At 35.3% G+C, this 15,986-nt stretch overlaps 2 protein-coding genes across 3 annotated transcripts in view; one reads left to right on the top strand and one right to left on the bottom strand.

The window, feature by feature from the left end:
* Positions 1–15,986, bottom strand: part of LOC136349147 (deoxynucleotidyltransferase terminal-interacting protein 1) — a 93,062-nt gene that overhangs the window by 22,857 nt on the left and 54,219 nt on the right. The window lies entirely within an intron of this gene.
* The window catches only part of chm (chameau), a 38,798-nt gene that overhangs the window by 12,545 nt on the left and 10,267 nt on the right, over positions 1–15,986 (top strand). Inside the window, exon 12 of the mRNA XM_066300498.1 lies at positions 12,072–12,165. Within this exon, the coding sequence (XP_066156595.1) occupies positions 12,072–12,165 (94 nt within the window). The remainder of the gene's footprint in view (positions 1–12,071; positions 12,166–15,986) is intronic.

Below are 15,986 nucleotides of genomic sequence, written 5' to 3'. Positions count from 1 at the left end.
CAGATCGTGCCCAAAAAAGGTCATGGGATTTCTGCGGTACGACCGTTCACAGCTGACATCTTGACGTCACACTCATTTAATTCGTCGGTTCAGGAGGTATCGGCTGCACTACATATTGTAACTTTTGTTTCTCACTTTATTCTATTCTGGGAAACGAAACGTTTCTTCCATATGACCCGTTTTAAATTAACCGGTTTGAACTTGAATTATTCGGTTTAACCTCCCGTATCGCGTTTTCTAAAATAGTCGATAATAAAACATGAACAAGTTTTTTTGCAAAGCAGTTTTGCTATGGATGAGAGATCTATTTAAATTATGTGTTTATTAGAAATATAAAAGTTTTAAGATAAAAAAAATTGCGAACATGTTCTTAATCCTATCTACATAGTATTTAACGTAGCAGATGCGGAAAATGTCCTACACCTTGTACTTGGCATGCTGGCAGACGATGGTAAACCCCAATAAAAATTAATACCGATATGTTCATGCTTTAAAACGGAATTAAAAAAAAATGTATTGTTTATCAAGGCAATAAACTTGGCATAAAAAATGCAACAATTTTTTTAGCCTTTTGAAGTATATCTTGATGTGCTGAATACCACTTTTTTTGCTTAATAATTTTATCGATATAAAATGAAAACTCATTCAGAATTAAAGAGAGTATATCAATATTAATTTTTATTGTGGTTTAGCATCACCTGGGAGCATGCCAAGTAGAGGGTGAAGGACATTTTCAGCATCTGCTAACTTAAATAACCTATAGATAGGTCTAAGAGGGTATTAGATTTTTTTTTTACTTTTAAAAGTTTTATTTTTCTAATAACTACACAACTAAAAAAAAATACGGTAAGATTTTGTTTTCGCGGACTTTTCAACGAGCCCAATAACGATATCTTTTTATAAAAAAAAGTTGGGTAGAGTTGCAGCTAAGGGGTTGAAGGAAAACATTTCATTTTATTATCAAAAAATACGGTCAACACAAAATCTATTCAAGTATTTCAGAGTTTTTTTTTTGAGTAAGTACTCGTTGAAAAGATTAATTTTATTCTGGACTTTCGCAGCCCCGTGAACTAGTCCAAAGATATTTTTACTTTCATTAGAACGTTTTTTTTTTTCTTTTTAAAGTGCATGGTTTAATACGAAGTACCCCAGTATTAAGCAGTTTTTAATTAGGTCGATAGTTATTGAAATATTTTCGACTGAAAATTTTAACCAGTCTCATTCATAAAATAAAAAAAAAAAAATTCACTATACGGTTTGGTGCCGAATATTTTGTGGTTTTGCCACACTCCTGTGTAATATACAGAGGTATCATTAACATTGTGAAGAAATGCGTTGCACGTCAATTGGTTTTATGCGAAAGTTGAAAGTTTCGGATGTGTGGGACGTTGAAAATTCGTAATTAATTTGTTTTTTGCCATTATTGTGAAATGTCTGGGTTAGCAGCTCGAAAATTTGTGAAGAGATTTTTTCATGATGAATAAGATATGTGTCGTAATTTTCGTGTAACTCATAAATGGCGCCGCTTGTGACCAAGTGCGACGATGTAAACAGTTAATAAGTTTTTACTCTATATGTCTGCCATGAAATTTAATTCAAAACATGGAAAACTTTTTTCTTGTTTTTTTTTTGCTGCATCTCGATCCGTTTTCTGATTGATTTAAGTAAAACACTGATTTGATAACAAGATGAAACTTTTCATCATTCAGAGAAACTAACTGAACTACATCCAGTAACAGCCTAGAAATAATGTTGAAATCATGTTTCTATCTTAGATGTTTGCAGAACAATATGAAAAGAGTAAATTACAGCTTTAACTTCACCTTGGAAATTTCCCAAACTATCCACTTTCGGACGACGCAATTTTGCGGCAATGACATTTGTAGTGTATCGTCAACTTTTAGATTTGTCATTATTAATTAATCACCCTATATGTAGTGCGCCGACACGTTTCACGCATTCCATGTTTCCACACACGAATAGACAATAAAAATGTAAACGACATTTCAAGTGGCTATTTCCCAGTAACATGGAAATTATAGTTGTTTGTATGCACCGCTTTATGACTGTTTATCTGCAGATCTATTGCTCTGGAATGGTTATGTTCAAGTAATGGAATCTGTTAAAATAATTTATTACGACCTGTCTCGTGACTTCTTTACGATGGTCTTTGTTAGGTTCATTCGCCTGGGTTCGAGGGTCACTTGGAACCAGTAATTTAAAATGTAATGTTTTAATTATAATTATTATTTTATTTTATACTGTGATTTATTAGAAAACGTGATAATTAAGGCTTGACGTGCTAATTTAATTGAGCGTCTCCACTAAAAGTCGTCTTCTCCAATATGCGATTTAATAGAACTTTGGACATCAGGCTGGCCCCCTTTTATAACAACATGATACCTTTTTTTTAAACTAAAATGTCGAAAAATCTATCTTAATTTTTTTCGCGATAAATCGGGCCGGTCCTCGAGCTCTAAATAAAAAATACATTTATGATGTTGCTTAAAAATGTTACGTAAGCAAATAAATTCTCAATCAAACCATAGGTAATCAATAATAAATTAGTCATAAAACATTTTATTCTCAATCTGAAAGTATAATAGATTATGAAAACCGGATAAATAACATCTAAATCGGTATCAATAATTATTGTTATTTATTATTAAATTATAAAATATTACTAAAAACTTAAGTTTTCGATACATTTAGACAATTACATTTAGGCAAATTTTAATTTTTCCATAATAATTTAGAAACTAAAAATCACTTAATATTCTTGACAATTCTGGAAAAAGCCGTTCGGCACATTTTTTTTCAATTTAACTTACCCTATAATTTTTACCGTGTAAGATATAGCAGTGATAGCACATTGGATTTGGAACACTCGGTATATAATTACATCTCCAGGTATAAGAAGATATAAGAATTAATGAATCTGTTTGGTGTTTAAACTTGAACATGAACGCTATTACATCACTATTGCTTCATTGTAACTCTCTGAATTTCACAAATAATATTTTCAAATTACCATTAGACCTACATACCTATGTATGTATTTATATCTGAAAGTAGTCGTTGTCCTGAAGATACCAACAAAAGGTTTCGAAACGATGCATCAGTCTCACGAACCTTTTATCGTTGAATTCGTGCCTCGAATGATTATAAAAATTTTTAATAATACACATATAAGGTGTTTAATTTAAAAAATGATAGTTCGGTAAAACACAGTAAATTGGTGGTTGATGTGTGGAGATTTCGGAAATCATATGAGCTACAAGATCGATTAAAGAGGACAAGAAAATGGCGAGAAAAATTCTATTTTTCATCGCTTTGCCGTAAACTGTTTTTGATCGCAAATAATCGGACACGCTATGTGACGTCAAAATGCTAGCTTAAGTCCTAGGGAGTTTTCAATGTACAGTGTGGGATGGGCCTGTCAATTTTTGAAAAATATTCATTTTATACGTGTTTTATGTCCGCACTTTACGTACCACTGTCTTAAGGTTTTAGTTTTACCTGGTATCCGTTCAATATTTAATTAAATTTTACCTCTTAATCCATTAATTAATTTTAACCTTTTTATTTGTTTCGCTGCGGTTAGTATTTATTGGATAAACATACTTTTGCTTTTTTAATGATATGTTCGAATAATAAAGCATCCAAACCGAGATAAGTGACCTATACCAAAAACAATCGGATAATGACCACTAGTGGAGCGTACAACTGCTCTGTGGTTTGGATGGATGCAAAGAGCAAACGCGACCTACATGTCCAATTCGAAAATTGTGCATTAACAAAAAAAATCATGCAGTAATTTGCCTCATTAATGGATGATTAATGATCCTGGAGGCGACAGAAAATAAATATTAATAGAAATAGTTATTACGTAGCCATTATATTAATATCCATGTTGTTCCATCCATCCATGTGTCCGAAAGACCGGGAGAATTGCGGGCACTTGAGTTGATGATGATGAGGTTTTAGACTTGTACGACCTCCAATGTTTTAAATTAGGATCGTTATCAATCAAATGAATCCGCCATTTCCCACATACATTTCTCTTATGCAATTTTAAAGTTAAAGCGAGTTCTGTCTTCCCCAAAATTTCATGTGTTCACGATTTCCAGGAATTAATGGTCATTAGACAACAATAGGCAGACAGAATTGTATTGTTCATATTATGAACCTTTATAAAAGCTAAAACAGAACCGTTTAGCGGAACCATTATCTTCACGATAAAATGCAATCCGAAGTGAAGAAACAGCTGCGCCGCGAAAAAAACGTGTATTCTGCACGCCGCACCTGTCCCGAATGAGATTCTTTTACCATATAACACCGACAACTACTCAATTACCGTGGTATGACAAAAACCTTGTTTAGATGCACTTAATTGCATACTGCCGTACACTAAGAAGCAAGTTTAAATTAAATTAATGGTAATTATTATAAAATATATAGCTGAACGGTACGCAAACTAAAAACTGCAGCCGTGATGGGTCGATAATACTGTCAGGTGGCAGGCAGAAGGCTTCGACTAATTGACTTTAAATTCGAGGGTTTCTGGGGCGAAAGGAGATTTAAAAGGCATCATTTGTCGGTTAGGCTCAAAATTGCTGTTCAGTGATGTAGTCATGCCGGAGATTGACACCTGCTGACCATATTGATGAAGCTCGATTTTTAGATTAACGGATGAACTTAAGGTACATTATACGGGATGTTACTTGATTCCGTGCCCAAATTCTGGGGGGTGATTTTTTGAGTGATTCTAAGGCGAAAAGCTTATATAAACATAGGGCCAGTAATGCTTCGTTTTCGAGATACGGCGTGCCAAACTTTTTCTTAATAGTGTTTTTCTGAAAATCTTAATGGTCGTTTAATTGATTTTCTGTGTTTCTTAATAAAATTCTAATGTTTTTTTACTTTAAAAGTTGTATGCCATTTGTTTTAAATGTAGCTTTAATAAAGCGTTTTTCTTTCATTTTTCTTAAACTTCCGGCATTACCCCTGTGTATACCACTAACGAAAGAAGACAAACAATTTCTACCTTAAAAGATTGTTTTGTATTACGTTAAAAACTCTCACCGAGTTTCAACGTCGTATTACTTTCCGTCTTTTTGTTATTTAGGGTGTTTTTTTATATATAACGATTTTTTAAAACAAGTTTGACACCCTGCATCTTGAAAACGAAGAATTACCAGACCTATGTTTATAGAAACTTTTCATTTTACAACTACTCAAAGAATGATTCTTTGAAGTTTGGCCACGTACGTCAATAACATGCCGTATACTTAATTTTGGACGCGTAATCTAAAGGTATTTAAAGTGGAACGCTCAGACGCGTCGATCTTTATTTCTGAGGAGGAAACTTTTTTTTTGACAGCTTTTTCCAAAACCCGTAATGTGTCAACAGAACTGATAGTCAAGATTGAGGACGACTTCACAGGTTTTCATTTCTATTAACATGTTCAATTAAAGAGACGACAAATGAGTTGCAATCTTTCACGTGACAATCGGTGCTAATTTCATAGACCGTGCCTTAACTTACAGGAATTTTGCTAAAACAACGCAATACTTTTCATCTATTAAAAAAGCCGTGACGTTGGCGCCGTTCAGATTTTTCGGCATAATCGTCCTGTGCATTAATTAACATAAACGATTTAAATTGACTTAAATGCTGTCTGTTGCTTTAAATGCGGGTATTACTTGACACCACGCGCAAGATGCTCATGGTTTGTTGAACCAAACGATATACTATACGTAGACGTAGAATCATGCTGATACTTAAATTATACATACAGGACCAAAAGGCCCTCATAAATTCATTAAAAATTAAAGAAAATATTTTTTATGAAAATTCTGGAACACGTTAAATATTGTCTTTAGTTGTGTATATTTATGTATAACAAGGATATGTGCAAGGTTTCCCATGTAGTACTTTTCCTTTTTTTCTTATAAAACTATATATACAGTGTGGCTCATTTAACTTGAGACACGCACCTATCAATTTTTAGAGGAAAAAAGTTTCAAATAAAAATTGCTCAGCATCGAAGAGGAAATAAGATGCTCAAATCGCTACTAACTTATATGACGTCGTCAAGGTCGTTTCAAGGTCAACTTTGTTATTTTTTTAATGGAAACCTATATTTTTTATTAATGGTTATTAATATTTGCCTCTCTGAGGTTAAACGGACCATTCGATATATTATGCCATTTTTGAGTTCTTTGGGAAGTTCTGTTCGTATTTCAATTACCATGTCCATGATTAAATTCAACAATAAAAAAAAAAACACAACGACCAGAAATAAAAATACAACTATTAATAATTAAAAAATAACAATATAAACTACTATAAACTAATGTATTATTATTTTTATTATATATAACAAGTCCATTAATATATATATATATATATATATAGGGCGTTTCCTAAATGTTAAGCAAAAATTTAGGGAGCTGTTCTCTGAGTAATTTCAGGAAATAGATTTTGTTCCCTACATACAAGGCCATAAATGTTTATTGACAATTTTTTTTCTTTTTTATTAACATAGTTAAAATAAGCGTAGCAAGACAGTGTGAATCTTGAAAACAGCACTAGTAAACACGTTAGACTCCATATAATTTAAATACGTTTCCAGATTTGTTACTTTTACCTTTTTTTTTAATCATGAATATTTTTACAAATGCTGAAATGACTGATATGCATTTCATGTATGCACTTGCCGATGGAAATTCGTTACGGGCCAGGCACTTTTATATTGAGCGATTTCCGAATCGTAATATTCACAATTTAAAAATGTTCGAAAGAATTCATCTACGTCTTTGTTAAATGAACATGTTAAAAGGAAGTGAAAGTGCAGGAAGGCCAGTAACAGTGAGAACGGCAGAATTGGAAGAAAATGTGCTAAACATAATAGAGGAAAATCCAGGTACTTCTACTAGAAAAATTGGAAAGGATTTTGGATGTTAGTTATAAGACTGTGTGGAAAGTGTTGAGGGAAGATCTAATATACCCGTACCATATACAACGTGTTCAGGTTCGTCTTTCTACAGCTTTTTCCTTGAGGATTGCATTTAGTCACAGGCTTTTGTACACATCGGTGCAAATTCCGCAACTACTGTCGTTGATTTAGATTATGCTGAACTTTCGCAGTTTTCTCTGACGCTCCCGACCCTTATTACCTGGAAGGTCTCGACAAAAGAACTTTTCGCTTCTGGACTGCGAAGTCGAGTAAATACAAAAATCACACAAAAGTAAAATCAAACTGACATCCTGCTGACAGTTGTGTCAGTGGCACCCGACTACTTTTGAAAACTCTGTGATTAAAAATTGAACTATCGATTTTTTCGAACTCCAGAAACTTTCCGCATTGAGAATATGTCAACACTTTTGGCTCTATTCTTCGATTCGAATTTAACGCGACGAGCTTCATGCAGTTTAGAGAAAATAGAGAGAGAACGACTAAAAAAAGAATCGAAATATTTTTGTGGAACTAAAAGAATCAGGGCATCCTTAACAGGAATGTCACAATGTAGCATCAACTTTAAAGTTCCGAGATTTTCCCAACTTGCAGATTTTCAGTTTTCACCACTTTACTTTACGTTGCGACCTACGGGATTGCTTTCAGTACAGGAATATATCCCAGATGTACCTTTTCCGGTGCCGCCATGCAAAACGACAGAGGAATATCAAATAACGGAGCTTTTCCGACTAGAAAAGCGAGCCGTGTAAGAGGGAAAATTTCGCAAGCTTGGGAGCTTTCACAATTTCCCTGTTCGACCACTTTCAACGCCCAGCCATATAGTAATGAAGGCCCTGAGGACTTTCGATCTTCCGGTTTTCACCGCTGTGTTTGCGATCTCTAGAAATGGCCTACCGAAACGAAATTTTAACGAAATTTTTGAAAAGAAATTTATGTGCGTTCGAATTTACTATGCCAGACTGCTCCAGTCCCCTCATCAGCTCGACTTGACATGAACATCCCGAGAAAGCCGAAATATTTCTTTTTGGCATGGGCCCCTGCAATGTTTTACATAAAAGACAGAAGAAAAATTATGGGTGATATTTCAGTAAAAAAAAAACATTTTGTGCGTTTTCTTTTGGATCAATTTAATTTAAGTTTTTATCAACCGCAAGGAAATAACTTCATTAAAATCAGATAGTTTTCGAACCTTCCAGGAGTTGATATGCAGGGTGCTTCTAACTACTGCAATTTGATAAATTTACGTAAACTGTTGTAAACGAACATGAATTAAAAAACGCATATTAACAAAAATATAGGGAAGGAAAGTTACAGCATTTTTTCTACTGCCTTCAAAGTTTGTAATAGTTAGGTCCCTATATAAAATTTTATATTTTCCCAAAAAATAACATACAGTTAAATCTCTCAGCTAGTGCTAAAATATGCCAGTTGGCAGTTAAGGTCCTTCAAAATGCGGCTAAAACCATATGTATAGAAAAACTCAGATTATTGATTTTTTTGGTTAAATATTTCATTAATGTTTTCAAGGGATGCATTGACATATCAGGAATAGAACGAATTTTCAGAGTATAAAAAAAATTCCACGTGTGTATTTACAACAATTTGGTTGATAACGAAACCCAACTACTAGGCGCGCGCGGTATTCCAGTTCACAGCGTTTAGAAAATAAAAAATTGATCTTTTTAACATTTTTTTTTTATCACGAATAGTTTATGAATTAGAAAGCTTGAAACTTTGGGTAATTTTGATAATTTTTCAGCGATCTCGGAAACCATCGAAATTGTGGAGACCTCGTAGGAGATTCGGTAACGTAACCACAAAGGACATCTAAGTCCAATATACCAAATTTCTTGGTTTGCCTAGTATTTTCACATCTGTAGGATCCAATAAAATTTGATTTAAGTTTAATGATTTTGAAAACCAGTAAAAATTTCCCTGTTTCCAACCATCTATTTTTAACAATTCTGCTTAGCGCAAAAGCCATTAAATTAAAAGGAGGACTTCATTCATAAAACACGCGATGAATCGCGAGTTTGGCATGGAAAAATATGGCTAGACATGCCAGACACCAGGCCTAATTTTAGGATACGTACTGCATACTTCTCTTAATACTTTCGGTTGTCACGTCTCACTCGGGAGTACGTTATTAGCACTAATTTACATGGTGACCTACAAAATTGCCTTCAACATCTCAGAAATAAAACATCTTAATTTTTTTTTATATCTACTGGCCAGCTTCTGAGTATTCTCAGATTTGGTTGATGAGGGTCTGCGTAATTAACCGATGACAGGATCACATCATCAAAACAGGCAAAAATTGCTTATGCTCAATTTTATACCCTAATAGTGAAGTCGATCTATGGTTTAAGTTGAGATATGGCATGTATTTGAGTGAATGTCTATAGAAATCTGCCGTTTAACTGCAGCCGACGTTTGAGATGAGAGACCTCAGTGTTTCCGAAATGAGACGATTGAAATAAATGCAGGTGTTTTGGGAGAAGCCATCAACAATGAGCCCCGACAAATTTGAGTGGGAAAAAGCGGGTATAGCATTAGAAAAATAACATCCTATCCGTCGTCAAATGTTACCTACATTCCAAATTTAAGTGAAGCTTCTCATAAGCTTTGGGGACTATAAAGAAAAAAATGAAAACATTTTGACACCCTGTATTATCGTCTCGAATTGGTCGAGGACTTATGTTTATGTCGACTTTTTTTATTTATCTTAAAAGGTCTGTCAACTGTTTAAGTTGTGCGAGAAAAAACTGAAACACCCTGTATAATGTTATTCGCAATGATTAAAAATCTCTTTTTGGCAAGGAATTCAGATGTTTTTCTCTTCTATAAATTAATAACGGCGGCAAATGTCGAATTTGACAAATTGGTGAGGTTAGAAATTCAGGACATGTGGATAGTGGTTAGCACGTAGGAGCAGGTGCCGAGATACAGGGAAATTCATGCAACAATGGAAAAAAAGTTAGTAGACATTTTCTTCAGTCAAAAAATTTTTGTGCCCCCTATACCATACAGGGTACAAAAATTGTCAACAATACAATTAACATAGACATGGAAATTTCCTGACGTAATAAAACAGTACATATACCCAAACCCGCAATAATGAAACAAGTTAGACGCCTACGTCAGCTACGAATTTAATTCGTACTTTGGCACGTTCTTTTAATACAAAGGCATCAGAAGACTACAGACTAAACAGTTGGCCGATACTTTAATCCTGCGGGGAGGGGGGATCATCGTGTGCACGCATACAGTTATCGGCCGATTTCGAATCTGTGAATGGCCACCGCAGACTACAGACTTTTGGTCGGCTGACAGTTCAGTCGATTGCTTAATCGGCCCAAAGATCTACGTGTGTGCGCACAATCACAGATTCTAAATCGGCCAATAAAAAGATCGATGAGCTGCACGAGTGTGACCATGCATATATAATATCACTCATTATAACGTCAGATGATATAATATCAATTCAATATCACACTGTTCTAAATTATACGCAAAAATTATGACCTTTATTCAATATATGTACATAGGTGGTACTTTCAGGTGGCAAGCTGAATATTGTTAATTATTATTAAATGACCGTGGGAAGAAATTTTTAATTGGTTTCAATTGTTATTTGTAATAAGTTTTTTGTCTTCACGATGTTAAAACGTTCGACAAGAGAATGTAGTCTATTAATATCCATGACCGTCTAGTCGACGTGTATGCGTTGTATGTGTGGTGGATCCCTCCACTTTTTCCACGAATTATGTGGACCTATAAATTCGTGGCTAACGATTCGTTTTCGAGAAATAATTCTGCAGTTTTTGGTTATTTGTGGGATGAATCGTCGCCTCGAAAATGCGATGAGTCCATTATTTATGGGTGTAGCGCGTTACGATCGAACAACCTTAATGGCTGTTTTTAGATAGCGGTTCGGTGAATATGGAGTCAGGCATTTTAATGGCTAACGAGAAAAGCTTATTATATTTTAAAGGCTGCTGATTGGAGACTGGAGAAATGAGTTTTATTGCATCTCCCGAGATTTGAAAATATACAGTTGTTTATGAGTATCCATTCTCATATATTATGTACAGAGTGGCGCCTTTTCGATGGATTTATGGGATAGTGGCAAAACGGAAATAGATTAAGTATTATTACTCATTCGCGGACTGAAATTTCAAGAGAAATTCTATCGTAGCATTGTTTCCCACTGAACTTGAAGCATTTTCCATATACAGGGCGTTTTAGCAAACTTTTCCACTTGGTTTAAAGTTAGCAGTCAATGGCGTGCTCAATCCATAGGTTTCTGTAAGTTCTGATGTAAAGTTGTGTTTTTTCCTTTATTTGAACATCCCATATGTTTTTAGTAGTCACGTCAATAGCTCAGTGAGTAAGATTCACCTATTTTCGCTCACACTGACCGTTGAAATACTTTGTGTAAACAAAAAATTTAATTGTTTTTGTTAAAATAAATGTTCGTTTATTTTTCTGAATTATTTTTTCCAAGAAAAATAGAATTTTCTTGACAATTCCATTCAAAATGGCTAATGATACACTCCATGTTAACTATAAAACAACTTTTTTGTTCATTCTATTTTTGTTACAGAAAGCAATTAACTAAAATTTAAAAATTATTATTTTCCCAAACAAAAAAAAATCATCTGGCAGGAAGTATTTCAGTGGTTCCTATCAACCAACTGTCAATCAAAATAACTGAATCGGGCTAATATCATGACATATTGCCTTAAAATTTGGTTTAAATAGTAAAAAAAAATAACTCTGATTGTTGATACATAATTTTAAATGTTAGAAAAGAACTGTTTCAAAGAACCCATAATCTATTATGGCTTCCATTGAAAACAGAAGTTCATTCGATCTTTTGAAAATGATGCTGTCAATCGCTAGCAAAAAAATTGACCAGAAGACACCGGCCGTCCAGGCTCAACAGTGGAATGCCGGCCCCCAGTGCCTGACCAAACAATCCCTGTCCCGTTGTACAGAATATTTTTACATGTTACATGTTGTACATTTATTCGCTTTTTTGTCGAAACAGCTTTAACTTAAATTAATATAACTAATTTGTTCCAGGAAAAAAACTCTTTTCTGAATTACAACGTCTCCTGCATCCTGACGTTACCACCTTATCAAAGGCAAGGCTACGGTAGACTACTCATAGACTTCAGTAAGTGCCACATTTATAGCTTTTGTGTTATTTATATTAATAAGTATCTTAATCGTTCATTAATACGTGAATTAGTAACAATATTTTTCCGCCGACGTCAGGCATTGGTCATGAATATGAATGATGATGTCGATTTTATGTGTACTTGGCTGCCGATAATAAAATCATGCATTAAAGTAAAACAATTGAAAAATTTATCGTTAAAGTGGGTCATTGATGATCAATTTTGTATACTTTAAATGTACGTGTTAACAGTCCAACGTCGAAATTTTTAAGTCAGAACTATTTTAGTAGCGTACCAGCGCTAGTACACTGAATGGAATGTTTTTTTTTCAATTTGATCATTCCGCTTACCGTGTGATTGTAAATTCTACATTAGACTCGTCACTTCGGCAACATAAATCTAAATATTTTCGAAATAATTTAACCCTTAACGACTTATTGATTGACACAAACCACCCTCCCCCCTCCTTGGTCATCCCTTCCTGCATATAAATGAATTATTCATTAAGCATCAATACATCAGGATTTTCGCCGCCACCGGTCATTACAAACCTTTACCTCGGTTAATGCATTTTTTAGAGGGCGCGGCACGCCATTTTGTCATTAGAACTCCCTGCGATCTATTAGTCGACCCCGGTGTATCTGGGGGTTTTTGCCCGATCGTTAATTTGAATCGCTTATTTATGATTCGTAAAAATGTAATGTTGTATCGATTGGTGTGAGCAAATACTCAAAGAGAGAGTGCATGCATAGACTGTTATTCGAATGAATCAATGCTTGTTTTAAATAAAATTGAAATGGTTCGACTGCGACAAAATGAAACATTCTATTAACATCGGATTTTTAATGTTGGGATCAACAAAAATTTGTTAAGACCATCAAATGTTATTTTAGATGAGCGGCGACATAATCTGAAGATGTATGACATACACATTACTTTTTAAAGGAAACTAATCGAATTATCTATTGACATTGACTGTTCTGACAAAGACGCGTTGACAATAATGTTGATTCTAGCAGTAGCTCATAAACGACGCTTTGCGCTTTGCAGAGGAGGTGCGACATCCATTTATGTTACATGATCTCAGCGAGTCTTATTGATTATTTAGCTCTATTTTACCACTCTATGGTCAAGGTTAGCATCTTAAAGGAAAATATTTAAATTCATAGTTGTAAAATAATTTGATTAAAATTATATCCAAAAGATCCGGCCACATATTTCAGCCTTGTTCTTTGATAAGAATGTGAATTGACGAAAATACCCCTACAAAAAAAGAAACATGCAAAAACAAAGAGCCAGCCAACCTGCCTGAGTTGGTCGATACTAATTCATTATCAAAACGCCCTCCGACTATCCCGACCTGTCCCAATCGGACCTGGAATTGTTGGATTTCGTGGCCGGTTCGATGCCCTCTCCCAAAGGCAGACGCGTTGCGTTACGCAAGAGCGTCGTCGTCTCACCGCGGGTGTTTGTCCCCCACGACCCTCCAGACATGAATTTCCCCTTCGTAAAATATGCGTTTCTATGTCTGATACAGGTGGATGGGGGTGAGCTTTGATTTGAATGAAAGAAAATTTCACTTTATTGATATTAAAATTTATGGCGTGATATGAATGTTCCGATAAAATTTTTGATGCCCATGTTATATTCACTTATATAAAAATACGTTTTCAGTGTTCGTTTTTCATTTTGATAGATTGGAACAACTTCCACTTCCCGTGGCTGAGCTAGCACTTTCCTAGCTCAGCCACGCAAATCATTTTAAGTTTGTACTTCCGAAGTTTATGATTTTTCGGGGCTCAGAAATAGAATTGGTATTAAAGAAATTCGGCAAGAAGAGATAAAACATCAATTCAATATCCACATAAGTGGCAGACAGACGGCATGCAGGGCAGACAACAGTCGAGGAAATACGCCCCAACCCCGTCTAGCCGGGTCAACAGCCACCAAAAGGGAGGACCGCGTGTGTTTTCGGGGGAAAACGATGGAAACAGCACCTTTGACGGAAAAGAAATGAATTGATTTTGAGATGAATTGATGTTTAATATTTATCTTCTTATTGTGCGCCAGTGTATACCTTCATCTTCAACTCCACCTCTAGTTGAACTGGAGATTTTGACAGATAAACAATAACACATGCCACATATGTGACATACGTCGGATTTGACATGTGCCAAATTAAAAAAATTAAAAGCGTGTTCCGCGTTTCAGTGTTTAGTACATGATTGTTCGGCTTCTGACCTGCAAGCTTACACATAACAATAAGGAAAAATGTAGATCTGCCTATTCAATTTAGGTACAACGTTATCCGAATGAAGGTAAACAAAACTTGCTTGTCAAATTTGTCTATTTTGGCGTATTTGCCTTATCTGTGTGAACGACAGTAAATCAGATTTCTCATTTGGCAAAGTCGATACAAGGCTACGCGTTGGGTAAAGTAAAAGTTCTGTTGAGTTCTAGGACTGGAACGAGACCGTCGAAATGAGAAACACCATCAAATAAATAGTATTCATTGCCGCCATGTCTCAAACTCAATTGGACGGTGGCTAAAACTTAACTGGACTCAAGAAAGCGTCATTATGCGGCAACGATCGTACAAGACATTATCTAAGAGCTGCGAAAAATATAATATATAAGTTTTATTTGTCTCAGATAAATCTTGTCTTCCACCACCGCAGTTTTCTAATGTTATTGATGCCTACTTAATATTATACTCTTCTACCGGAGAACGTTTTGAATCTATTTCAGACTTCCCTACGCTCTAACAACAAGCAAAATTTTGCAGCCAGTCTGAATGCTGCTGTGCTGTGTCTGTTCTTGAATTCGGGACTGTCGGTTCGATTGTGGAGATTCGCCTTGAAAAAAACTTGAATACACTCGAAACGTTTACAACTCTTCCATATAAAACCTTTTTCGTGTCTAGTTATTGAATCCTAGAATGTACGCCACTGTACTTTCTCACAATTTTTAATAAAAATTATCCTTTGATTGGAGCCTTCGCCGGCCTGAAAAAGATTGCGTTGTGCATGGGGGAATCGAAATGACGTCCCAACTCGCCCCTTCCCCCTCCAGACACGCAACCCCTTGCTTTTCTCCCTGCACTAAGGGCAGCGTTGTTGGAGTGGCACAGTTCTTATCGCAGGTATAGCTAACTTTTACCTTAACCCTCGGTTAGTGAGGCTTCCGGAATCATCAACTTAAACTGATTAAAGACAGTTTTGCCACAAAAACTTGGAGTATGCCGATAAGTGACCAATTAGCGCAGGCAATGATCGTTTTACGAGCGATATAATCAGATAATCGCGTTAATTCAATTCAATTCCGCTGTTGGCACGTGGTTTTTGGGTGGTTGTTGACCCGGCTAGACGGCTGCACATTCTAACGGTCTTCGCTTGGGGTGAATCCTGAATCTGAAAGTGGTTTTTGGCTTATATTTATATGATTTGGTCTATTGAAAATCAGTCACAAAATAAAACTGTTCTTTTTAGTTTAAAACAGTTCTAATTGGAATATATGGAATAAAAAGGATGCTTTTTACGTTTTTCGAGTAATTACTGACTCCGGTCGAGCATTCCGGGTGTTCCTCCGGAGGCAGTGAACCCCTCGACTGGCCTGGCTCACATCGACCGACAACCCGTTTAAAAATTAACTACCGCCAATTAAAATTAATTTAGATGCATAATTTATTATAATATTGTTCTGCTAACGGGCTTTGTATACCCATTGGGAATGCACGTAGATTTTTATCTACCGTAATTAGCGAATCGAAAATGGCGAAGGACGGACAAATGCAAGCCAATATACAGGATGTATGAGT

The sequence above is a fragment of the Euwallacea fornicatus genome, chromosome 36, assembly GCF_040115645.1.
Source record: "Euwallacea fornicatus isolate EFF26 chromosome 36, ASM4011564v1, whole genome shotgun sequence".
NCBI classification, from domain to species: domain Eukaryota; kingdom Metazoa; phylum Arthropoda; class Insecta; order Coleoptera; family Curculionidae; genus Euwallacea; species Euwallacea fornicatus.
Note: the sequence above shows the minus strand (reverse complement) of the source record. Positions and strands in the feature narration are given on the sequence as shown.